Source organism: Trachemys scripta, chromosome 3, assembly GCF_013100865.1.
Source record: "Trachemys scripta elegans isolate TJP31775 chromosome 3, CAS_Tse_1.0, whole genome shotgun sequence".
Taxonomy (NCBI): domain Eukaryota; kingdom Metazoa; phylum Chordata; order Testudines; family Emydidae; genus Trachemys; species Trachemys scripta.
Window position 1 is genome coordinate 97,293,027 of NC_048300.1, and position 26,748 is coordinate 97,319,774.

The 26,748-nt window shown below is 42.2% G+C and overlaps 1 protein-coding gene across 2 annotated transcripts in view; it reads left to right on the forward strand.

Annotated features, from left to right (window-relative positions):
* The first annotated feature begins 2,647 nt into the window (after positions 1-2,647).
* LOC117874865 (alpha-tectorin-like) overlaps positions 2,648-26,748 on the forward strand; it is a 35,750-nt gene continuing 11,649 nt past the window's right edge. Inside the window, exons 1-5 of one of the 2 annotated variants that reach the window (XM_034765483.1) lie at positions 2,648-5,860; positions 7,713-7,763; positions 21,486-21,574; positions 23,649-23,753; positions 24,812-24,972. In XM_034765483.1, coding sequence (XP_034621374.1) covers positions 5,785-5,860; positions 7,713-7,763; positions 21,486-21,574; positions 23,649-23,753; positions 24,812-24,972 — 482 coding nt within the window. In that variant the 5' untranslated portion in view covers positions 2,648-5,784. The remainder of the gene's footprint in view (positions 5,861-7,712; positions 7,764-21,485; positions 21,575-23,648; positions 23,754-24,811; positions 24,973-26,748) is intronic. The other variant, XM_034765484.1, reaches the window with a different exon arrangement.

Here is a 26,748-nt window from a genome sequence, read left to right on the forward strand (position 1 = left end):
TTGTTCTAGGGTGGAATTTCCTTTTGCATGAATTGCAGAATGGCCTGTGTACTTCAGAATTTTCTATATTCATGCTAAGTGCATCTCCTGTAAGTTAGATCTGCTAAGTGAGGGCCCCAATTGGGTTCATCAAGTCTCTTGCTGTTTTTCTTCCTTATTATAGGAGGCTCTGTGTATAAGTGGGGGAGGAGGGGTTCTGCTTATGGTATCATGTTCTTGGTTACCTCAACTTGCATGTGGAGAGGACCAAGGACATCAGCTTTAGACCCACATGGAAACAATGGGTTTCTCAGAAACTGTTTCTATACCATACTCTCAATGGGACCTTTATTGTCAGCTCGGGAGTGGATATTGGAACTCTCACAAAGTGTCCTGACCTCATCGTCCAACCACCATCTCATCCCTGTGAAACTGTCCTACCTTCTTTCCACTAAGGAAATGAATCACCAAAGTCTATCTGCCCACAAAATCTTTTGAAGCTTAAGTTTCCAGCATGCCTTAGGAAGACAATCACCCACCTAAACAGCCAAAGGGCTGATGAGCTACTAGGACAGTACAACTGCTTGACCCTTGGCCTTCTCTTTACACTAACAGATCACCATAGTTCATCAACTAACTTTGTTAGGTAAAGGCCTAGAGGCAGATGATTACAATGCAGATGGTATTCTTAACAACACAAAGACCTTCTCTGGAACTATGCCGTCTAGTAAAAGAAGCAAAGAAAAGCTATTTAATCAAGACCAGAGTGTTTTACCTGCTATCCCTTCTGGAATTTGATCCCATCACACTCAAAGCTTGAGGTCCTGACAAACAAACCCCAATGTGCAACAGATCCTACACCACCTAAGAACTGTGCCCACTGCTACCAGAAATTATCAGCATTTCCTTCAGAGAAAAAAACCTACCAACCTCCTCTGTGAAATGCAATAATCTGTTCAATTCTCTTCAACTCTTACCCTGTGTCCCCATTTCTAGGTAAAATCATTAAGGAAAGAAGGGGGAAGGAATACAATCTAAAATCGGGAAAGAACAGGTTAAAGAATATTTAGATAAATTAGATATATTCAATTCAGCAGGGCCTGATGAAATTCATTGTAGGATATTTAAAGAACTAGTTTATGACAAATCAACCTAATTTCCTTCTTTGACAGGATTACTGGCCTAGTACCTAGGTGGAAACCAGTAAATTTGATATATCCTGATTTTTAGTTAGGCTTTTGACTCAGTCCCACGTGTCATTCTCATAAGCCAACCATGGAACTGGGGTTTAGATGAAGTTACTGCAAGGTGTATACACAACTGGACTATACTCAAAAAGTAGTTATCAATGAATGGTTCGCTGTCAAACTGGGAAAGTGTATCTAGTGGGGCCAACTGGGATTGGTCCTGGTCTACTCAGTATTTTCATTAATGACTTGGATAATAGAGTGGAGAATATGTCTGTAAAATTTGCAGATGACATTAAGCTGGAAGATGATGCAAGCACTTTGGAGGACAGGATTCAAATTCAAAATGACCTTGACAATTTGGGAGAATTGGTCTGAAATCAACAAGATTAAATTCAATAAAGATAAGTGCAAAGTATTTCTCTTGAGAAGGAAAAATCAGATGCATAACTACAAAATGGGGAATAGCTGGCCAGATAGTACTGCTGAAAAGGATCTGGGGATTATAGTAGATCACAAATTGAATGAGTCCACAATGTGATGCAGTTGTGAAAAAGGGTAATATTCTGGGGTACAGTACCAGGAGTGTTCTATCTAAGATATGGAAGGTAATTGGTCCCGTTCTATTTGGCACTGGTGAGGCCTCAGATGTAGTACAGTGTCCAATTCTGGGTGCCACACTTTAGGAAAGATGTGGACAAATTAGAGTCCAGAGAAGAGCATCAACAAGGATAAAAGGTTTAGAAAACCTGACCTATGAAGAAAATTTGTTAAAAATGGGGCAGGTTTAGTCTTGAGAAAAGATGACTGAAGGGGAAATCATAACATTTTGTTCAGATATGTTAAGGGCTGTTCTAAAGAGGACCGTGGTCAGTTGTTTTCTGTGTCCACTGAAGGTAGGACAAGAAATAATGGGCTTAATCTGTAGCAAGGGAGGTTTAGCTTACATATTAGGAAATACTTTCTTACTAGAAGAGTAGTTAAGATCTGAAATAGGCTTCTGAGGGAGGTTGTGGAATCCCTCTTGTTGGAGGTTTTAATGGCAGGTGGACAAACATCTGTAGGAGTGGTATCGTAGGCACCGACTCCATAGGTACTTTGGGGCTGGAGCACCCACAGGGAAAAATTAGCGGGTGCTCCGCACCCACTGGCAGCCAAGCTCCCCCTCCTTGCCTCCTTCTCCCCCCACCCCAGTGCACCGCGTCCCTGCTCCTCCCCCTCCCTCCCAGTGCTTCCCACCAACCCCCTAACAGCTGTTTGGCAGTGCTTAGGAGTTTCCAGGAGGGAGGGGGAAGAGGCGGAGAAGAGGCAGGGACAGGACTTGGGGGAAGAGGGTGGAATGGGGGTGGGGCTGTGGTGGGAAAAGGCAGGGCAGGGCAGGGACTTTGGGGAAGGGTTGGAATGGGGATGGGGTGAGGGCAGTGCAGAGGTGGGAAGGGGCAGGGGCGGGCTGGGCTGGGTAGAGCACCCATTGGGCAGAGGGGAAGTCAGTGCCTATGGGTGATCTAGGTTTATTTGGTCTTAAGGACCTCTCAAGATCTCTTCCAGCCCCATATTTCTATGTTTAAATTGTAACCACAAAGGTCTAGCAATGTGTGACATCTGCCACTATATCGGATGCTTCAAAAAAGCAGAGGGATGGACTTGGCCCCGTCAAGCAGTTTAAATGAAGTTTCCATTTCTAAGAGATATCTAAAGAGATAAGAACAAACATGTCCATCAAAATTAAATTGTCCTTAGACACTTGGGACATTGTTATACTTTATTTTATTTAGGTATTCAAGTGTTAGACACTTAAAAATACCAAGATACATACATTCCCTCCCCCACCACTTTAACCCTGAGCTATTTCTGTATAGTTCACCTTGCACAAGCATACACATATTCAACACATACAACTGTGTATAACTCTGATTGACATGGCCCTTTCCCACATCTTGCATAATATTATCTTAATAATTACAATTATTGATACTGTGCTATTGCTGTATAAGGTGATTGGGCACACATAAGACAAGTTTGTAACCAAAAGAAACAAGCTGCAGCTAAGGAAATGGGGGGAGAAGGATGTAACATAAAAGCAACTAGACTGACATCTTTCTTGCTCCTTCTTTGATTGTGGGTTTTTTTTGTACAGCCTGTTAAATTTTGTTGGGAGCTAAATTAGTATTTTCAGCCCAGACATGAGTACAGTGGACAAATAGTGATATATAGATCTAATGAATCTGATGTGTGAGACAAAGGGGACTGTACTTAAATCCAGCAGTAGCTTGGATTTGATGGAGACAACACTGAAATGGAGCCATGGTTCCTGGGAATGGCTTTTTCTTTATCACCTTGGAAACCTAGCTAACGTGAATGCAAAGTTTTTGCCCAGAGAGAGCTTTCAGACTCATGTACATTAACAAGGGGGCCAATTCCTGGTGACAAAAGGAGGAAGTTTGCCTAGAGGAAAGGCAAATAAGGGGTTTAATTCTTCCTCTTCCCACTTAAATCAGGCATACACTGTTACTTTACCAGCTTGTATGCAGCTGCTGTGCGTGTAGGGAGTGGATCATTATTCCAGTCATAGTATCTTCTAGCTACTTCCAACACCATTGAAAGAAAGCTTAAGAATGATGGAGGCAGGTGCACAGCAAGTAGCTTTTCTCTGCAATGGTTTCCTAACATCAGATCAAATCCTGCACTCTTTAGTCAATGGGGATTTAACCTAAGTAAAGAGTGTAGGATTAGTCCTTGACATATCATGATACCAGCCTCCCAGCTCTGTGCACTTAGGGGCTCTTTTGTATAGATGACCTGCTCAAAGATCAAAAGGGGGATCGTTAGCTGCCTTTGTGGCACTGTCCTCCAGACTCCAGGGGGAGCATGTTGTAGATCTGGTCCACATCAGGAGAGAGAAAGGAAAATGGGTCAGCTGGGGGAATGCATGTTGTCCCCTCTCAGTCTCTTGGTGACCCCCAGAAAACCCTAAACATAGCTTGGCGTTGTATTTTCATTTCTACAGAACCCTTCCAACTCCTTGAGTCTGGAAGCAGCTGTAACAAGGAGGCAACCTTGCAGCTGGTGGTAAGCCAGGAGAGTCCCATTCAGCCAATGAAGAGGTATGGGGCCTCCCATAGGTCCCTGGTCATCTGTCAGGTACAGGACTGGTCCTGTGGCCTACCCTGCTGGAGGGCAGAACCTACTCTTGCTAGAACAATGGAGGAGGACCATTGGATCCTTGTAACAATTTCCTCCCCCAAGGTCTTCTTCCATGGTAAGAATGATCCAGCCCTCAGCTATGAACAATGAATAGGAAAAGGATAATGTGTTTTTCATATGTAACACATTCATTGCAATAAGGATCATAAAAAGCTGAATGTTTATCAAGCCATATTTTACTTGCATTTATAATCAAGACTATAGTTATTTTCTTAGTGGAAACAAACAGAATTACTGGAAATGTAAAGGGTTTTGCAGCTGTTGAGGAAAGTGACCCCTTTTGTATAGGTTTGCCACAGCGACGGGTACTTTAACAATGCATGTGATAACTACTCTGGCACTTGGCCAAACCCAGCCTGTAGATTTGTGAGTGTAATAGCTCAAAACCATGCAGTACAAATGTATAGCACCCCAAAATAAAATGATACTTTGTCCTTAAAACAGATGCATTAGACTTGCAAGTCATTCTCTGCAGTGTCTGTACAGACATCTTGATGGGATGAGACCGCAAACTTCACAACTGTCCCCCACAAAATGAAATCTTGCACCTTGCAAACTTTTGGGTCAGCACAAGGCCTAAAAAGCATAGAATCACTGCAATTCCACTGTACAGGAACACACGGGCTGCAGAGTGGGATTCTGGCTCCCTTTGGTAGCTCACAACAGGACTGTATCATAAATATTTCAACTCTAGTAACTGGTGGCCAGGTGACCTTTGTTCTTTCATACACATTCTTAGTAGGAATTTTGAAACTATGATTTTCCATGTAGCATTCAAAAAAAATTTAAAACAATTTCCTTCATCAAAAAATTGCCTCTCTTCAAAGGATCATTATATTTTGGGTGGGGAGGGGAGATAGCACAAAATTCTTTGGACTCCTTTGTTATGTGTTTCCAACAAGGTTTGGTGCCATTTACAGCTCCTGTTAACAGCCTGCAACGCAAAATGCAAGGATATAAAACACCAAAGCAATAAATGAAGTGAGTGAGGTATAAGGGAGGTTAGACTCCTGCCTAATAAAGAATGAGTTATGCTGCTGCTATAGTACGTGACAAAAATGCGTGTGTGGTGGGTGGGTGTTCTGTCTTGGAGGAATTCAGTACTAAACTAGGTAGAAATTGGTTTGTGAGTAATCTTGGTCTCCACTGACTATCTCTGTGCACGTTAGGAATCCCATTGTTGGGCACAGGACCCCATTCAGTCATTAGTTGGGAGGTGGTCATTTCTGTGAAGAGCTTTAAAAAAAAAAAAAAAAAAAAAAACCTACCCACAATGTAAAAGTCTTGAGGAAACTCACCCCCCATTGAGCTAGTTATTCCAGCCAAGTAAAGCAACTGAAAGGGCAAGAGATACTAGGGGTTTCCTGACTTTGAGCTGTTTGAGGGATCTCCAGTTCTGACTGTAGTGTGTAAGATGCTCTTTGCTGTTTTCCTGACCGTTTCTCTGCTGACTTCTTTAACTTCAGCAAATGACACTGACATCGGGGAGGGTGAGTTTTTAAAAAAGAAAAATGTTACCATTAATTCACACACACAAAAAGCATTTCCATTGGGAATTCTGAACAAGCATGGGCCCAGTTCTGCACTTGCACTGGAGTAACTACTTGGGCTTTAAACCAACGTGAGATCAGAATCAAGCTCTGTGTGCACAGAATATGGCATGCTTTTCAAATCACACACACTAAGCATCATGTTGGTATATGGTGGGTGCAGATGCAATTGATTTTTAACTGAGATAGTATTTAGAAACCTTTTTTTTTTTTTTTTTCCTGGCTAGGACCTGAATTACTTTCATATACGATTTTATTGTTTTATTAATAATGTTAGGGCATCTCGAGCCTTGGATAGGCATCTTTTTATTATTTTAAATCTAAATAAATGTATTAGAATTTAATGGTTAGTTGTACTAGCATTAAATATGTCAGCATTTCATTTACTTATGTGATCAGTTGATACGTGTAAGCATTGCACACTTACAATTAAGCTTTAAATTAATCCTGACATGGAGCTTTGTTTGAATTGCAATTACTACTATTCTGTTGCTGTGTATGTTTTACTTAGTTTTGGGCTACAATGTTGAGCTAGCATATGCATTCTTCTGTGTATAAATAAACATGTATTTTATAAAATAGCATGCGGCAGGTACTCACAAATTGTTGGATTCCTTATATTGTTATTTAATGATAGCATCTCAGAATTGAGAGAGGGAGTAACTGAATTGCTTTGCTAAGAGAAAAGTGGAACTAATTATCTTATACACTAGCAGACTACTGTGAAGAGATTTTTAAAGAAATTAAATTTAAAGAAAGGAATATATGCACACACAAAAAATCTGTTTTTTCCCTGTCATACTCCAAAACTGATGTACCGTTAACCCCCTCCCAAGTGCGCCTCACCAAACAGTAACACCATTTCTCCGCTGGGATATTTTTACTTTGTGAAATATCAAGAGTTTCTGGATTTTGTTTCTAATCCAGATTAGAACATTTCATTCTCGTGGTTATGCCTCTAGCACTTGATCCAGGAACTTCAACTGGTGTTTGATTAGGCACCACGTGAAGATTAACGAAAAATTAAAAGCAAATTGCTGAGCGGAAAGGTGTAAGGAAAACATTAATGCTGCCACATATAAAATATGAGGCTGGTATCTCTTCTAGTCAGATTACTCATTCTGGGTTTTTATATCACATGCTGCTGCCTTACCTCTCATTTTATTGTGCAATATATTTTTCCTCTCTGATAACTTATCAGTACCTTAACACAGCAGGAAACATATTGTGCCTTTGGTCTCCGCAGCAGCCTTTTATTTTGAAATCACTTTATGGCATTAAATGTGTTGATTGTCTCTTAAAATTTCTCTCTTAATCTCTCTTTTCTTTAAATACTAAATTTGTTCTGAATTACCAGGGAACTGAAATAACAGCATATATTATGATATTTATGAAAACATTTTTCCTTCTTTTTTTTTAACTGTTGTGAAATATTCATTATTTTTTGCTAAGTCATTGGGGAAATCACTCAGGAACATTCCGGTAAGCTAGTTGTTAAGCAATGCTGCGTTCCTAATCCTTTTCTTTACACAGCATGTCACTGAGGTGTCTGACAGATGTAACCTGTGCTACACATCGTTAAGCAGTTTCAATGAATGGGATTGCTCTGAGTAAACTGCATGTAAACATCTCCTGTTATTCAGACTGAAATGTCTGTATTATAAAACATGTTAAAAGGGACCTGTAAAAATGGCAAGGGGATATAATGATCTTGTACCCTCTTGCTTCTTTCTAATGTATAAAGAAGGTCTGAAAGGATTTTTTTTTTTCCTCTGCTTGTTTTTTAACTTAGAAATTCCAGTCTTATTTACCCTGCAAGATTCCCTGGACTCCTGCAGAGCTGGTAGGTTTATGACATTTCAGTCCAAGGGAAGGAGTGACACCTGATTACTTGAAGGAGTGTTTTGATTTTTATTTCAATTTATTTACTATTAATATATTTGAACCCAAATCCAGTTCTATTCTAGAACTAAGTCACCTGGCCAGATTTGCTCTCTTCCCATCCTTCATTTTGAGGCACCAGTTCTATGGAACTGAGAGAGTGGGATTATTCTGCTGGGCTCGCCTGATAAACTGTAGTGTATTTCTGCTTTTGTGGCTATAAATCATCTCTCATCAATCCCAGGGTATAAAGAATAAGCATTTTCTAGATTACATCTGGAGAAGTCAACTCCTTGAGTCTATTGCTGACTAGCAGTTCAGGCATGACTGTTTCAGGAAACCGTATAACTATGAAAAACCGAATCGACAAAGTTATTCAATTACGCTTACCGTTAACTAGAGCCAGGGGTGCTAGTTCCACAGCAGAAAAAAGAGTTGGTAAAATGTTTGAAAAAGCAAACCTTCTGAAAGTGGAAGAGAAGATATTGTAAATAAGGAATGTGTATAATTATTATTATTTCTTATTTGTATCACAGTCACACCTAGAAACCCCAAAAGAGATCAGCCCCCCACTGTGCTGGGAGCTGTACAAACACATAGCATCTGAGCCAAAGCCTACTGAAGTTAATGGGAGACTTTTCATTGGATTCAATGGGCTTTGGTCAGTCCCACAATGAGACAAAAGAGCTTACAGACAGGACAAAGAACGGGAAGAGGCACAGACAAGCGATTTGCCAAAAGTCACTCAATGGCAGAGCTGAGAATAGTACCCAGGCTTTCTGATGTCCAGTCCAGCACCCCATCCATTAGATTATGATGTCTCCTACATGCCTTTGTTGTAGGCAGCAGCAAACAAACCTATATCTGTAGAATCTGTCGTGTGAGGATGTTAGCACAGTCCGTCTTGGGCCCATTCATCACTTGCTGTTGCTCACAGTGCTTCCTGGCACCCCTTATTCCTGTCATAAATCAGCTTTTTGCTGGCTGGTTTGCTGACAGACTGGCACCAGGCAGACTCTGGCTTTTTCCAAATAAACCCAGGGAACGCTGAAACAATGGGATGATTCTGCCTTAAATACTCTGGTGCGCAGTAAAAAGTAACTCAGGTGAAGTCAATGGGCCAGATTCACCACACACTGGTTTTAAAATAATATTGACTTCAGTGGAATTACTCAGCTGTATATCAATGAAAGTGGTATCAGCCCCAGTAGAGTTATGTCTATGTACAACTGAGGCAAGGAAAGCAGAATTGGACTAAAATTGTTGTTTTCTTGCAATATTCACTTTTACTTAGAACTTGGTGAAAATTTGGTGTACTATAGACAGAATATTTGGTAGATCCTGCTCTTTTTACTAGATCCTAGCTGGAAGTGACCAATAAAACAAGCCAATCTGGACTCTCTTTTTAACATGAGGAGGAGTGTATTAGTCAAAGTATGGAACAATAGTCAGAGCTTGTGGGTCCAACTCCCCACAGCTCACTGTGACTTTCAGTAAATCTCACAAGCTGTCTGTTCCTCAGTTTACTGATTTTAAAATGGTTATAAGACTCCTTGAGCTGAGGAAGCTAGTCAATTACTAATGAAATTTCCTCTAAAAGTGGAGAAAACACTGGCTCAAGCAACAACCTGGAGGATAGTACTTCTTTAGAAATGGGAGCAATGTTGTTAACACATTTGACTAGATCTTTTTAATGGGTTGATACTCTCTGATATACTCACTATACAAACATGGAGGAGAAGGAGAAGATTTTATATCAAAGGATAATGAACATAACCAAAAATGCTGAAATATACAAAGTATAATTGTTACTTGCATATTAACTTCTGAGAGAAACAGATGATAAACAGTTCAACCTGTTAATGAAGATGGTTGAACCTGAGAAAAAAGCTCCAACTACCTATGTAAACAACGGGTTCTAAAGGTCTTCTTCCAAGAAGATCTGACAAGAAGTTGACAAAGATGATGCACCCAACAGAATGCTGCTGGTAGGAGGGATAAGCAAGCTTTAAACAGGATTAAAAAGCTTAATCAATAAATTGTAACTACAATATCTGGCCTGTTCACCACACTTGTGCACAGGAATAGCCTAGTCATGGTTTTTATTCAGTTTAGTTTTCATTTTTTGAGTCTCACTTTGTCAAATAAACCTGCTCTTAATTTAAAATAACCTGAACTTGGAATGCAGGGTGTTAATAGGGCAAGTGCTGCTAGATGTTCACAGGGGAAACAACCTGACATCTGACCCAACTGGAGGCGGAAGCTGAATAGAAGCGACAGCTTGAGCACAAGGTTAAAAGTAAGGGCACAGAGGAGACTATTCCTAAAAAGATTTCTCTAAGGAAGCAGATGGCTTGGAAAAAATTTAAAGGCTTTGGGACATCTTTTGCCATCAGTCAGTCCAGTGTATATCTGGTGTTTTGGAGTTTCTCTGTACTTATACTTACTGAAAATGCTTGTGTACACACGATGCAACATATCACTGCATACTGACGCCACATTTGTTTGGAACTCTGGAGTCTTCTTGCAAAGTGGACAGTGTTCGCTTTGAATTGGTTTAGCCTTTCATTTGTGTGCACACAATTGCTATGTACCATTTTTTGCACAATCCCTCGCCCACCCTCCAAGGACGATGGGCTCAACCCATCAGAGGATAAGCAGGAGGATGCCAAAATGGAGCTGTCCCCCCACACCCCACCCCCGCCGCCCAAGATCTTTTTGGGACTCAGGACCCTGACGACCGCTGCTGGAAAGCCAGCCCCTGGCCTGACCTCCTACCATGGTCCGATTCCGCCCTGAATAGGCTGAGCCCAAATCCCAGCCAGAAAGCCAGGCCTGGACTGTACAGTCCAATCCTATGGAAGAAACTTCGGCATGTAAGTACCTATCTTTGAAATTTATTATTATTGTTGGCAGATGTGAGCTACCAGTCCCTGCCTTTCCCCCAAACCCTCCTTTGTGCTGCTTCAAAATGGCACCCACCAGCATGGTGCAGTCTCAGTCCTGCTCCCTTAACCCCTCACCAGCAGATTTGAATACCAAAAGCATTCATTTGTGCAGAATTCAGCAGTGTATTGAGACATGCTTACAGGAAGAGAAATGTGATTCGTTTGCACAGTTTACATGAGGTATGAGTAAGGGTAAGTTTGTCACGGATATTTTTAGTAAAAGTATAAACAAAAATTCACAGCCCGTGACCTGTCCCTGACTTTCACTAACAATATCCCTGACAAAAAGGGGAGGCGGCTCCAGCACCAACTGCTACTGGGGCTCCCGGGTTCCCCGGCCCTGCGGTGCATGGGAGCTCTGGGGTCCCCCTGCCTGTGGGGCTGACTTCTGCAAAGTTCCCTTGCCCCTGGGCAGCTGGTAGCTGCAGGGTCCCCCCGTCATGGCTAGGCAGCTGCAGGGGTCCGCCCACCAGGGGAGGGGCTGGGAGCTGCGGGGGCGGGGCTGCAGATTCTGTGATCTCCATGACATAATCTTAGCCTTAGGTATGAGTGCACGTTGCATGTCTGCTCAAGGCTCAAACAATGCTGCTGCCCACTGAAGTACTAACATGCACTCTGGCTGACAACGATTGCATGACTCTATTTTCCCCAGCAGTTTCTCCATGTCTGCAGGGGAGATCTAGCAGAACTAGCTTGCAAACCCTTCTACTCCTCCAGCGCTTTTGGGGGGTGAAAAACTTGGTGACTAACTTCACAGCATATCTTGCTGATCTCCCTTTTGCCTTTTTGAATAAGACCATTCTCTGCCTCCTGATCATTCGCTTCTGTGAAATGTCACCAAGAGTCAGGATGGCCTAAAGGGGATATAGAAGGGATTACTATTCAGCTTTCCCCCCTGCCCCCCATAGTCCCCTCTTTACACCTCCAACACCATAGCACAAACAAAACTGCAAAAATTTGGAACGTAGCTCCAATCAAGCCACCCCTACCAGCATAAAAGCAGACACAGTAGACTGAAGTGCAAATGCACCCAGCATCGTCCGTACATGCAGACCACTTACCATCGCAGAGGTGCCCCCAAGAATGGGAAGAGTCTCAAGGAGGCATATCCATATGAATAAAAGCTATCATGACTTCTCTGGGATATGAACAATAAGCAACTGGGTTTTTTCCCTACAGCCACGGCACCTGCGACAGACTGCCAAGGAAGGGCCTCTATCTAATGCTGACAGGCTGGCCAACCTGAGGGAGGGAAAAAGGAGGACTCGGGATGAGATATTTGCTGAACTCATGGCAGAGTCATAGAGGAAAACCAGGCTGGCTGAGAGGTGGAGGCTGTACATGAGGATCCAGAGGGAGAAAAAAATGCAGCTGTCTCAAGTGAGCGTGGAAAAAGACAAGAGATGCTGAGGCAGTTCACAGATGCTATCCCGAGTCAGAATGCCCTCTGGCAAAACATGATTCAGCTAGGCCAGCGGGCCCCGCAGTCCCATAATTTGGGTTCCAGCCATCTCCTTCAGCCCTTGAAGAATGGTGGCTACTGGGATCAGCAGCAACTCCTAACATCTGCATTCCAGCAGCAGTGTTCCCAGATTCACCCTCTGGCCACCGAGAACATCTGCATCTGGGAGACCAGCCCTTTTGAATCCTGCAACCTGCCTAAGGATTTTGAACTGTGGTGCTCAACCCCAGAACCCATGTGGACAAGAGGAGCTGGAGGCAAGGGCTATCCTGGCCTTTAACTCCCTTTCCCTCTCTCCCTCCTCATCCCCCATTTGGTTATACTTGGAATATTGTGACTGTTGCACTTTGAATTGTGTTCGCACTGTGGGAGTAATTAATGGTTTGTATATAGTTGGTTACTTAAGAAGATCAGTTTGTTAAATGTATTGCCAAACACAAGTGTATTATTTTTCCATTGCCTTTATTAAAAGTTGCTCATTGTTTTTTATTGTTGTTTCACAATAAAACTGTTCACAGTACATCCATTGAGAGTCGTCATTGCATTTAACACAGACAATTGTTTAAATCAAGCTGAAATGTTTTACAAAAGCAGATAGGAAAGATAAAACTCCAACCACCTACACGCAATAACCCAGTGCTTGCAATGTGTGCATCCCAACAAACACCTCTTCCCATCCATGGTCTAACATGTTTGGGCATCAGACTCAAAATACAAACAGTTGGCATTCCTGATTGCATTCACACATATGTTTGTGTTCTCTGTGGGACGCCTTGCTGGCTGCTTGAATCTCCAAGCAAGTCTCGGCACCTCAGCCTCCAACCCATCAGTAAAGCTTTCCTCCTCCTCTCACAAGTATAGTGAAAAGTACAACATACAATTATAAGGTTGGAACATTTTTGTTGCTGCTTCCAAACTATTCCAAAATCTGCACCATCTGCCTTTCAAACAGCTCAATATATACTCCACTGCCATTCTGCAGCTACTCAGCCGAAAGTTAAAATGTTCCTTCCATCTGTCCAAGCAGCCTGTGTGTGGCTTCATAAGCCGGGTCTCCCAGAATAACCTGATCAACCACTGTGCTCCAGAGGGGCAAACAGTCCTTTCTCCATATCTCTAATAGAACTGAGTTCAGAAAGATTCTCGCATTATGAGCCCTCCTTGATCTCACTGCATTTGTCTGTAAACCTCTCACAGTGGTCAATTAGTCCTTGGAGCACCATGGAGAACTATCCCTTTCTGTAGGTAAATTCAGCATCCTAGTGGGGTGGCAGGGGATAGGGGTGGCAAATGATAGGCACATGGGTTACATCAATTGGCTCAGTACAGTTTGGGCCCCGCATGCATGCAAAAGCCATCAATAATCTGAGCATTACCCAGCTTCATGACCTGGTTAGACAGCATCTAATCAATGCATAGCAGCCTGCATCAGAATGGCCCCAACAGTTGATCTCCCCAGCCTGAATTGTCAGCTACAGCTTGGTAACATTCTGCGGTGGCCAGCTTCCAGATGGCAATGGTGACCTGTTTCTCCATGGGTATGGGGCCCCACGTGTTGTACGTTGTTGCTGAAACTCCAAGGTCAGTTCTGCACAGATCTCAATAAAAGTACCCATCTCCATCCTGAAGTTCTCTCACCTCTGCAGGTCATCCCAGGTCTGCAGAATGATCCTCTCCCACTAATCCACACTGGTTTTCCAGGCCCAGCAATGATGCTGAATGCTGTGTAGGTGATCCAGGAACACCCATCAGAATCTTGTTCCAACAGCTCCATATCATCCTGTCCTCTCTCCTCATCTTGCTGTCACCCCCACCACAGAGTGTCCTCCTGCTGCCCTAGGAGCAGCTGCTCTAGAACATTGTCCTGCTCCTTTATCATCTGCTCAGTGGTGTGAGGGGTAAAGTCCAGTGCAGAATTCATCTGGCTCTGAGGGCTGTAATACAGTCCAAGCAGCCTGTGCCTACTTGCACTTATCACCGTAGTGGTGTGAAGAATTGCTGGGTCCATGCTGGAGGACAGCAATTTTAAAATAGTACGAGGTTGCCTGGAAAAACTATCCCAGTGAAGCAAAGGCCCATGGAATGCCCCCCGAAAATGCTATTCCCTTGGTTTGCAGCAAACCATGACTCTATTTTCGAACAATAGGAATTGAAAAAGAAAGAGGCTGCAAAGAAGGGGGGAATGCTCAGGAATTACACTGCTAGGCATGAGCAGGCTCTAGCGAAGAGTCCTGGAAGTTAGGACTGAAACTCCAGCCAGGTAGGGGCTGGGAGTAGTCTGCTGAAGCAGGGAAGGCCTGGGAGGAGGAAGAGAAACCTTTGTTTATTTTTGGATAGCCTGGAAAATTTTATTTTGAATGTCTGTTAATTTAATAAAGAAGGAACAGGAATGGATAAAAGTGTTGAACAGTCCAAGAGCAGAAACTTAGGCAGGCTGTTTGTAGCCTGACCGTAGGACATGAGGGGGCGAACTGGAGGTGCCCAGCTCAGTAACAGGCATTTTGAGACTTAGCTCAGAGTACTTTCAGGTCAGCGGTGGCTCCAGGCACCAGCGCTCCAAGCATAAGCAGTGAGGGAGCCTTCGGCGGTACGCCTGTGGGAGGTCTGCCGGTCCCGCGAATTCAGCGGCAATTCGGCAATGAGTACGCCAAAGCCATGGGACTGGCGGACCTCCCACAGGCATGCCACCGAATCCACGGGACCAGGGACCTCCCGCAGGCATGCCACCAAAGGCAGCCTACCTGCCGTGCTTGGGGCGGCAAAAAAGCTTGAGCCGCCCCTGTTTCAGGTCCTCAGAAGCTGCTACAAAAGTGCGAAGTATTAGAACATGCACAAGTTTCTTTTACAAGATGATTGGTGTGGGCTCAGGACATCCCTTCTCCCAGTGTTCCCCTGTGAAATCATAGATCACAGCCAGAGTGACACACACCATCTTCTTTGATCCTTTAATGAAGCAGGAGTCAAGTTTTGATAATTCTGTTTTCACATTTATTTTCTAATTCCCCCTTAACTTTAGCTGAGATTTCAATGGGTATTGGGCACCTAACGCCCATGGGCTCCTTTGAAAATCCCAGCCTTCCATTTTGCTAAACCATGGACATATATGGTTTGATACCTTGGTTCCTGCAAGCAGTCTTAGGCCTCAGTCCAAAAGGAACACTAACTGAGATGCTAAGAAATGGAGACTAAAGGAGATGGTTTATTGGAAAGAGGGGAGGAAAGGAAAACTGCTTCTCGGATCTCCTTATCCTCTCCCCCCGCCTGCTTCAGCTTGTTGGAAATAGGAGCTATTCTAAATTAGATATGCTCTCTGGTAGCAACTATATACAGAAATTAGACCCCTCATAAATATCAGCTGCCTGTGGAAAGTACCCACAGCTAATGAGTCATTCCAGAATGTAAATTAAAAACCAATAACCACGGTGACATTTTGGAAGACAATTAGCACAAAAGGTTGCTCATGAGCAGCTTCAACTGAAGCAAGAACTGCTCATAAAACTTGAAGGACTCGCTGTCTGCAATATGGAAAAAATATTTGTAGCTTATTGTGCCAGTCTTAACTGGCAGACAGAATGAAATGTTTGTACTGAGGTGGAATAAACTAGCTGCAGCTGACATGAATTGGTAGTTTGTACAAGAGGAGTGACTCAACTGCAAGCATTCTAAATGAGAGCTGAGAGTGTCTTTATAGCACCTCTACAAGCTTAGCAAATAATCCTCCCTGTATCCTTTCAAACAGACAGGTAAGAAAGGCTGGGACAGACAATTGCAAGGGCCACATCCTAAATACAATGTTTTCCTCACCATATCTAGTGCAAATGAGAGTGTGTGCTTACTGACGTGACTGCTACCTGGGTATCCAGCAGCAGCCTTGAGTCTATGTTGTACATCTGATTCACAAGTACACAAAACTTCAGTGAAGGAGGATGATAGTGAAAATTCTATTTTTTTTCTATTGCTTGCTCTAGCCCTAGCAAAGTTATCTCTGTCTTACCTGAAACAGCCTGAGGCAGCTAGTCCTCATCCAAGCCACAGTCTCCAGTAGCATTAGGTCAACTGTTCCACTTCACCAGCAGGACTGACCATAATGAGGATACACAGCGGGAGATCATCTGCATGATATAGACACCATAAGCAGTATTTCCATACTAACCTGCCTAGCGGCTTCATACATACACTGAAGGAGGAGTGAGAGAGTAGATTCCTTCTCTAGCAGAGGAGTTTTCATCCTGAGGATCATGACTTGCCCTGTCCTTCCCATATTGCTAAATAGAAAGGGGATGGGGGAGTGTCCTGGCATGGCAAATGTTGGGAATTATGGCTATAGTGCCCCACATGAGAGAGCCACTGAGATGGATGAATAATTGCCCATAATCATCCTCTGCATACTTCCACAGGAGGAGTTCAAGGCATCCACTCCCACTAAGGACTGCATCTTTGTAAGCAACACCGTGTGATCAACCGCATCAAAGGCAACTGGCAAATCTAACTAGGGCATTGTTGGGTCAGACCTTCAGCTGGTGGCACTGACTTACACCAACTCTGGTCAGGCTCATTGTCTTCATCCACAGCCAGGAGCAGCCAATCATCAACAAGTGCTAATACCGCAGTTTCTGTCCCATACCCAAGTCTAAATACAGATTGAGCAGGAGCAAGGGAATATAAAGACATCAAATATTTCCATACCTGCTCTGCAACCACCACCTCAATAATCTTTCCTAAAGACGGGAGAATTAATGCCAGTCTATAGCCAACAAGATTGTTGGTTGATAGTGTCCACCAAACTGAGTCACTATCTCTTCTGCTGGCCTTAGCCAGCCAGGTGGGACATGCATCTAGTTCACAGATAGTGGCCTAAAGTCCTCCATCCATCTCCAAAATCCTAGCAAGTAACACTGGTAGAAACTGACTGAGTGTGTGTTCCCTAACTCCTCTGACCGCATGGACACAGCAAGCTCCATTCTGATTTTTACTCACAAAGTAACTTAAATATTCGTCATTGCGAGAAAAAAGTAAATTCTGGAACCACGCAGAGGCCTTCTGGATTAATCAAGCTCTCTATCACTTGCTGGTTATGACTTCAAATATGCACTAAAAGCGGCAAAGAAACCTTTCACTGATTCCCACAGAGCGAGGGTGTAAGACTTCATAATCTTTTTTATGTCACAATCAGTTAAACTCAGATCAGGACTTCTACCGCTAGCACTTTAGCTGTCTTCCTTCTTGCGTCACCTGGACTGCAGTGAGTTGTGAGAGGGAAGAGTGTTTAAGAGCCACTGTATCAATAATCATGGACAAAGATATTCATAATAGCTACCCTACCAGCAGTGCCAAGAAGCCATTAGGTAAGAGTACACTTCCTCAGAGCCTTCTGAAACGGTTCTGGTTCTGGCTAACTCCTTGGGCAGTCCATCAAAATATGTCTCACTCTAATGAGCTAAGACTGCCCCAACCTCAAACCTTATCAGTCTACGATAAGCTTGTCATTGTTACCTCTCCAATCTGCATTCCAAACACTGGATCCAGAGTGTGGCCAACTATATGGGTGAAGACATCAACAACCTGTGAGAACTCTGTGGCCATGGTAGCCATGAACTCAACCCAGAAGAATCACTATCAAAGGTGGACACTGATGTCACCAAGGAGTATCAGTTTTAGTACCTCCAGCATCACCACAATGATGAAACTCAGAAAACACTTTTATGGATTATTTACAATATAAATTCCATCCTGAGATTAGTGCATAAGCACCCAACTCCAAATTTGGAGTCAGTAGCAAAACCCAATGCCACTCTTCCTCCTCATTTCTCTCTTGGATCTGAGCCAAGTACCTATTCAGAACCAGCTGGAACAACATTAGCTTTGCAGACTCATCTTAACATGTCTGTTATACATAAATCAAGGTTCTTATCCCTGGTCAAATCATAGATGATGGTAACTTTTATTGATCACTGGTCTCGCATTAAACAGCATGAACAAACACCTCGGCTCAGTGCCTAGTTCCTGGGCAAACTCCCATTTAAGTCAACAGGAATTTTTCCTGAGTAAGAACTTCAGGATTTGGTCCATTATTATTATTGTAATGTATTATTTAATATATTAGGAAGTGTGTGTGTGTGTGTGTGTGAGAGAGAGAGAGGGAGAGAGAGAGAGGAAAAGGAGGACTTTTGTCCCTAAAAATTAATCCAAGATGAAAATTTCTCAAGCCCACAGAAAATTTACTGTATAATTAAAAAAAAAAAGGTTCTATTAAAGAAAAAGCAAAAATAATAGAAATGTTGTAGTGCGGCAGGTCTTTTGTCATCATGTATAAAAGATTTGTTGTATCCCTTTTAGTACCAGAGGGAAAGAAGTTGTGTTGGTTTATTATTTAAATGATCCTTAAGAACTCTGACATGACCTTTGTGGCTTATTGGTCCAGTGATCTGTGAATGAGGGAATTGCTAAATTAAGTCTTAACATGAGAGGTTTTGATAGAGACATGACAATTTACAACAACCAGAAACCATGGATTAAAGGTTCCAAAGTAAGCTTTGACTCACTGGGACATTACTATCTGTTGTATTAATACTTTGCATTCTAAAGATTCTCCAGTATAATACAAAGACTGGCATGAATGCACAACAAAATGTATACTATATAAGTGTCTCTACAAATGGCAGATTATTTTTCCAAAAGGAATGTCTATTACACTAACACTAAAAGCAAAATGTTCCTATCCAATTCAAAGTATGGCTCTCTAAAGCATATTTTATACTGATTCTGTACCTAGAGCAATGCAGAGTATACAAAAGAAATCTGCACGTTGGATAAGAGAATCATAGTGTGGCACAAAGAGGAGAATTTTGTCTTAAAAATAAAACTAATAGATGTTCAACTTGTCTATGCCTTGTACCATATGGCATGCAAAACCACACACATCATGCTGTGTTTCCTGAAGTCCCTGGGCATAACTATGTAAACTGATAACTGAGTTGCAACCATAGTATTGTTCCTAGAGCTGGTCAGGAATTTCCTGTCAAAATCATTTTCAATGGAAAATTTACTTTCTGCAAAATCAAAACTTTATAAGGGAAAATTTCAATTTTGCTGAAATCTTTCATTTTTCTGTTGGAAAAATGGAAATAAAATTTCATTTTGGGAAGTTTCAACCTTAATTGAATTATTTCAGTTTGTTAAATTTAATCAAAACATTTGTTTCAAGTCAGTTTGACATTAAATTGTATTTGCCTAAGTTGACACCATGCCTCATGGGAGTTGTAGGTCAGGTTCTTCATGCTCCCATTCTCTCCTGTGGGCCAGGTTCTTTGGCCAGACTACCTCTCTCATTATGTACCACAGTCTCTTGTATGACTGAACTGTGTGGTGCATCATGGAAGTCACAGGTCTACAATGCATCATGGGAGATATAGTCCAGCCAGGAGCCCAGTCCATAGAAAAGAATGAGGGTATGAAGTGCCTGAACTACAACCCCTGGGAGCCACCATGGCACCTTAGGCAGTTTAATGTCATACTTATTCAAAACAAAATGTTTTGATTAAGGAATGTCAATATTTTGTTTTGACATTTCTGAATGGAAATTTTTCAGAACTTTCTGTTCTTCAAAAAATAATAATAATAATAAATGGAGATATCCTAGAACTGGAAGGGACCTTGAAAGGTCATTGAGTCCAGCCCCCTGCCTTCACTAGCAGGATCAAGTACTGATTTTGCCCCAGATCCCCAAGTGGCCCCCTCAAGGCTTGAACTCACAACCCTGGGTTTAGCAGGCCAATACTCAAACCACTGAGCTATCCCTCCCCTGCCCCCCTTAATATTTTGATTTTTTGGTCAGGATGTCAAAATATCAGAATTTCCGATGGGATGGAATTCTGATTTTTGCTCAGCTGTGCTTGTTCCCTGATTTTTATTATAGCATTTTTTTGTTCTTTGTATGTATTGTCATTGAAGAAGTTTCAACCACGGAATCTATTACTCAGCTTTAAGCAGTAGGCTTTTTGTTAAATACATATTGGATGCAGACTCCTCTTGAGTCAGGCTACATAGCTTTACTTCACTTACATAAAATGCCTTCAAGCTTCATGTTCCATCCACCATACTACATTAAGCAATTCACTGTGGAGAAATAGATGGTACCTGTCCATGATATCTACATATGTCTAAAGAAAAGCACTTTGGGAAATAGTTAATCTCCAAGACTAGAAAGCAAACATAAGAGCCACATATCTAAATCATAAGATCTTTCATAAGGATTACACCTGGCCTCTATAAAAGTTTTACCCTGCATCATGCATTGTACAGCAATTCATATGCAATTAGTGGTGTAAATGAACCCAAAATCTTAAAACAAAACTCAGATGCAATTGCCAGGTTTCATTTGACTGTGCATTGAAACCATAAATTGGCCTAGGCTCAGTTGCTCAGGTTTAAAAGCCTTTCAATGAACCTGCTCTGAGGCCATAACTATCTGTGATATTAATACGGACCCGATCACCACAGTATCTGAGTGCCTCACAATCTTTAAATACTTAGCCTTAAAATGCCCTTGTGAGGTAGGGAAGTGCTATTGTCCCCATTTTACAGATTGGGAACTGAGCCACAGACAGACTGTGACTTGCCAAGGATCACACAGGAAGTTTGTGGTGGGCCAGAGAAATCACTCAGGCTTCATGCCAGCACCCTAACAAATGGCTCCTCCTTTCTCTCTAGGATCCTTTTCTAGTTATTTAACTGTCACCAACACAAGCCACTAGTTTAGACTAGGAACGTAGCCATTTTCACTGAGGTAGCTGACAAATCCTCAACCCAGATGAAGCTTCAGTGTCAACATACTCCACAGTTTTGGAGGAAAAATCCCACTTCAACGAATGCCAACTGGACAAATAAGCTGGAGTCTTGTCCACTTGCAGAGCTCAGCAAGGCAGCTAGGAGCGTTTAGCTACAGGAAAAGGAAGAAATAACATTCCTTACAGAGGCAAAGACATTTCTTATTGTACTTTAAATGCAGGTGGGGGCAACAGTAAAATGAGGATGTAGCTATTAGAAAGTAACTGATATAAAAAAAATTTCATTGAAGAATTAATTTTTGGCACTCAGAGTACTAAATGCATACAACTTGGTACTCAGATCTGTGCAACATGCCATTCATGTCCAAGGTACTTGTTTCATGCCCATTGCTGTGATATAGAAAAACCAAGGTAGATAATTTGTTTGATCTAATTTAATGGTGAAAGTCCTCGCCCTTTAACATGCAGCAACTTTCATGTTTATACAGAAATCAATGAAACCATCATCTGTACCAAAGACCTGATTGAGGTGGAGATTCCAAGTAAATTCTTTCTAACAAAGAACCCTCCAACCCTAGTAAGTACTCTCATGTGTTAAACAGCTCAGATGCTTTTTAAAAAAAATACTGTGTTCACATATGGTAATTGTTTTTTCCGGTATCCAATATGGTTTCCTCTGATCTCAGTGACTATTATTCATACCTGTAGTTCATATCCTCATGATATTTTGCAAGCTCCTGAATTTGGATAGACAACAAATGATGGTCCAAATTCTATCATCATGGCTACTGTTGAGGTCAACACAATCCACCCATGCACCATATGTGACCCTATAAGCTATATAATCTAGCAGTGACCAAGAGGAAACAATGAGCCTTTTTCTCCTTGATTCCTCCTAGTACTTTTCCCCCTTGACTCAATCAGATATTAAGTTGTAATATCCCATGGGTGGACACTATGGTCCAGGTAGGCACCTGCATGGAAGGGACAGTGCAGATTAGACCAAAATTTGTGAAATTGCATTCAAGTATTAAGCCCCTTTAAATACATTTTATTTGACTTAGTTAAGGGGCCTTAATAAAGCATAATAGGCCAGATCCTCAGCAGGTATAGACAGCCCATCTCTAGTGAAGACAAAAGTGGAAAGTTTGTCTGTATGGCTCTTGCCAGAAAGAGCAATTATTTCTCTTTTCAAATTGTGATTCCTGAAATGTCAGGAGGGATTGGCAGGAGTTTCTGGCTGTTCCCTCTATCAAGAGAGCATATGTCTTTCCCGGAGTTTCAACTGTTTGCAATCCAGGGGTTTTATTGCTGATTCACTGTGTACTTTGGTGGGGGCATGCCCTACGATCAAATGTCACAAACACTCAGAAACGAGAGCTTGAAATGAACACTTGGCCCTATTGTGTGTCTATCAATATTTTTAACAGAGTGAAGTTCTGCTTTGCATGCAGTTTATGCACAGGGATATGTCATGTAGCTGTTCCCTTAAGCTTTTACATAAACCATCACGTACTTAACATTATGTCCTGTATCGCATGAGAGAGACATTTGCTTAAGATTCAGGTTACCATTTTAAAGAGTCCCTTTCATCATTATTCAGGCAGAATGCTTGCATTTTTCAGCTACACTAGAGGGGAAATTTGATGGCAGTTAAGATATTTTCAGTTTACTGCATAATTTGCTGAGTTATTACGAGAACTCTGTTCACATTTGTTGCTTTTTATTGCTTGTTGATGGATTGGTCTACTTGGTGACTGGGATGGGGGAGGTGTGAAAAGAAGATATGTATGGTAATGTCTTGCTGTATTCTTTGCCACCGTTTTCCTGGAGCTGCTCTGAGACCTGTGAGACTTACCCGCCTGCCTTCAGCTGACAACACAAATTGCCATGAAAAGTCAAGCATGCTGGCATTACATTAGAAAGCAGTGTTGGCAGCACAAGCAATAACAAAAAAGGAGCAAAGTTTATATTGGAGTCATCTAAATCAAACTCGCAGGGTTTTGTTATGCCTGCCCTGGACAGGGGTGGAAAATTAGAGAGGAGAAAACATAAGAAACGGATCCCCCACAGCTCTCCAGTACAATATTGTGGGAAACAGCCACAATGCTACTGCCTGACTTCCTGCAGTGCTGTACACCCCAGAGAGATTGTGGTCATGGCCCTGTGTTGTCAGAACAACGGTGGATCGGGACCCTAGGCCGGCAGAGCAATGCTGAGGGATCACTTGCCCCACCTTTAGGACAGATAGAATAACTGCTGCTGCTCAGGTCTCTCTCCCCCCAGCACCCTGAAAGCATTACACAGTCACACTGTAACATGCTGAAAGTCGTGTGCTCCACGGGTCCTCAGAGCCATAATTTGGCCCATAGTATTTTAGACCCTGATGTTGATCTCACCTACGTTGGTGTGAGAACAGAATCAGGCTCTTTTTTCTAGAGAGTCTGGTCATCTGGTTGTGGGGAGGGGAGGGAGGGTTGTTTTTGTTTATTTACTCTGAGTAGTTAAGATTAAGTCTCCCCTTTGTTTTACTATTTGATGGTGAAACATTATGTCTTAAAACCCAGAATGTTGTATGGATTAGGTGGTGAGGAAATAAACTGGTGCTAAAAGTGTGATAAACTGTACAAAAAATGATGATTTCATTCCAGATCTCTGATTTACACCTCAATGACCCAGAATGCCATGGCACTGAGACAGGAAGCTTCTACGTATTCAGCATTAAAACCAATTTCACAGACTGTGGGACTAGAATGGTAATATGCACAAGATGCTGTTGTTGCGAAGTAGTTGTATTACTTTCTTTGAATAGCATGTTTGTTTCTCTGTGTGCTACAGCTGTGGTAGATTACAACTGCAGAATAACTCAAATGTTTAACTCTGAATCAAAGAATTTGGTATTTTCTCTGTATGTTCCATTGCTGCTACTCAGTCGTAGTTTCTTGTTATTCTCTCAGACATTCAGCAAGACTGATGCTGCCACAAAGAGTTCCTAGAACATTGTAGCACTAACACCAATCATACATGTTGTCTGAATTATGAATATTACTAATGTGGGCTCACTAGTAAAAATATTACTAACGCTTAATGTGTTAAAATATAACTTCCCTGTCAGACATTAACTGTCACTGATCAAAAAGCTCATATTGCCAGAGGTGCATCTGAGCAGGTCTTATTACAGGCAATTGCAAAGATTTGCTGTACATATGCAGTTTAGGTTGGAAAGCCCCAGCAATAATAAAATGCCAAATTCTGCCATGAATCAAATCCCATGCAACCCCTTAGACATCAACAGAATTGTATTAGGAAAATGCATGGGAACCTCCATGCTCATTAATTTGCCTCTGGGAGCACATGCACTCCCATGCTTACAATCTTGGTTTGCTTCCAGGCATTACAATATCTTCACACACGCCTAGCGCTCCACCTCCATGAACATTCTTTATCATATATCTATACACAGCTTGCCATGACTCCATCTGCACATTTGTCTTTTACAAGTCTATTACGGGGTCTCCTTGTATGATGACAATCATGTCTCCAAGTCCTGCATATCCATTACCACACACCTACTACCATATCTGAATGCAGAGGCAGGACCATACCTTTAGATTGGAAGGTCTTCTGGGCAGGAGCTATCGAGTGGTATCTGTTTGTACGGTGCCATAAACTTAATTAACTAATAATAATAATTACTTTTAATGGAGTTCCAGAATGTACAGTGATACATGCATCCCAATACATGCATATTATGCAAATTAGGCTTTTTATACAGAAATAGCAACAACTCTCTATATTTTGTATTATCTTTCAGGCTTCTGATGGTGCACACATTGTTTTCATCAACACTATACAAAGCAACTTCTCTGATATAATTACAAGGACCTTTATCAATATCACATTTGCTTGCCGATACCCTGTTAATTACATGGTACAACAGCCTAAGGGAGAGAATAAAATCAGTGTTGACATCAGGTAACTCCTTTTGTTTTTGTTTTCTAGCTTGTACTATTAAATTGCCCTGCATAAAGTTCCATTGAGAACAAAGGCAAATTAAGCCAGAAGGTGTACACACTTCTCATTTGTCTAGTTTCACATAGCTTGTTTCATCCAGAAGAACCAGAGCCAATCTTTTGTAGGCTGCATAATATATAGTAATATTGGCTGGGGCACATTTACTGAGAGGAAGGACGCTCTTTTGGCTAGGAGATTGGACTGGGGCTCAGAGATTTCTGCCCAGTCCCAGGCTCTGTAATGGACTTCCTGGGTGATATAAGGCAAATCACTTAATCTCTCGGTGCCTCAGTTGCCCATCTGTTAAACTAAAATATGGGACTAATAATACTTCCTTTGTCTTGTCTGTTTCACACAGTAAGCTCTTCAGAGCTGGGGCTGTCTTTCTTTACGTCTATACAATGGAGCCTCTGGGTACTACAGTAATACAAATCATTACTAAATTAATTGGGATTTTGGCGATCTAGGCCTCACCGATGGAGGAGCTCTTGAATCATTGCTTCAGTATGCTACTGACATCAAGGTGCACAGCTGATTGCTGCTGGTCACCCATCTGCTCCCAGCCCAGAACTCAGAGAAGAAGAAATGAATTCTGGGGCCACAAGGCACAATGTCAGCCAAGATAGGGGAAGTACCAGCAACAGATGGGAGGCATGACTGAGTCAGCTGGCATGCATAAACACACTCCCAGTTGTCAGGGTAACCCCAGCGTGTAAGTGGATCTGGGCCTAGATTAATCACTTCACCCCTAAATACTAGAGATGGAAACTGGACAGGACACTGGGGCTAACAGCCTATTCTTGTGAAAAATGACCATGATAGGACCCCAGTTCAGCAAAGCACTTAAACATATAGCAAATTTTTAACTTGTGTTCAAGTCCCATTGACTTCAGTCGGACTTGAGCTTGTAATGAGTGTTTTGCTGCATTAGAGGCTCGACACTTAGGGCCTCAGTTTTGTGTGTCTTCTGAAAGACAGCAGCAGCATCAGTACAAAAGAATACTTTTTTTACTAATGTTCTCTTTCAGCCTGTTTTTGGTTATTTTGAAATAACTGATTCTGTTTCCTGAAACAAGAGGATCTCTGAAGGCAAAAGGGAAAAATCCAGAAACACTAGCGTGAAAAAATAGAGGAATCCCTGGAAGAGACACTAAGAATTATTTCTAGCTCAGACACACTTTCACAACTCATATTGGTTTGGCTCATACTATGATAGCCATGATTTGAGTCTTAGCTAATGGGCCCAGATCCCCAAATCTGACTAACCTGTTTTCAGGGCCTAGAGTGACCAGATAGTGTTAAAAATTGGGGCAGGGGTGGGGGGTAATAGGTGCCTATATAAGAAAAAGACCCAAATATCGGGACTGTCCCTATAAAATTGGAACATCTGGTCACCCTATCAGGGCAAGACCATTGGAGTGGGGATGCAAAGGTAGCTTTAAATCACCTCTATGCTAACCCGATCCCGGAGACAACCATGGGATGGACCAGATTCTGTCATAAACTGAAGAAGATCAGAGGCTGCTCAAACTTACGCCTGGCTATCAGTGGCCCCAAAGAATCATTGTGGCAGTCAGAGATAATTGGGGTTACCCGCTTTCCTCCAGATACACCCCTTGCACTGAGGAGAAGGATAGTGGCATAGGAACCAGTATAGCAGCTCAGCCCATCTGGGGAAATCCTTAGTGGGTTAGATCCATTGGCTTTATAGCTGTTTTGCATCACTGGAAAGTAGAG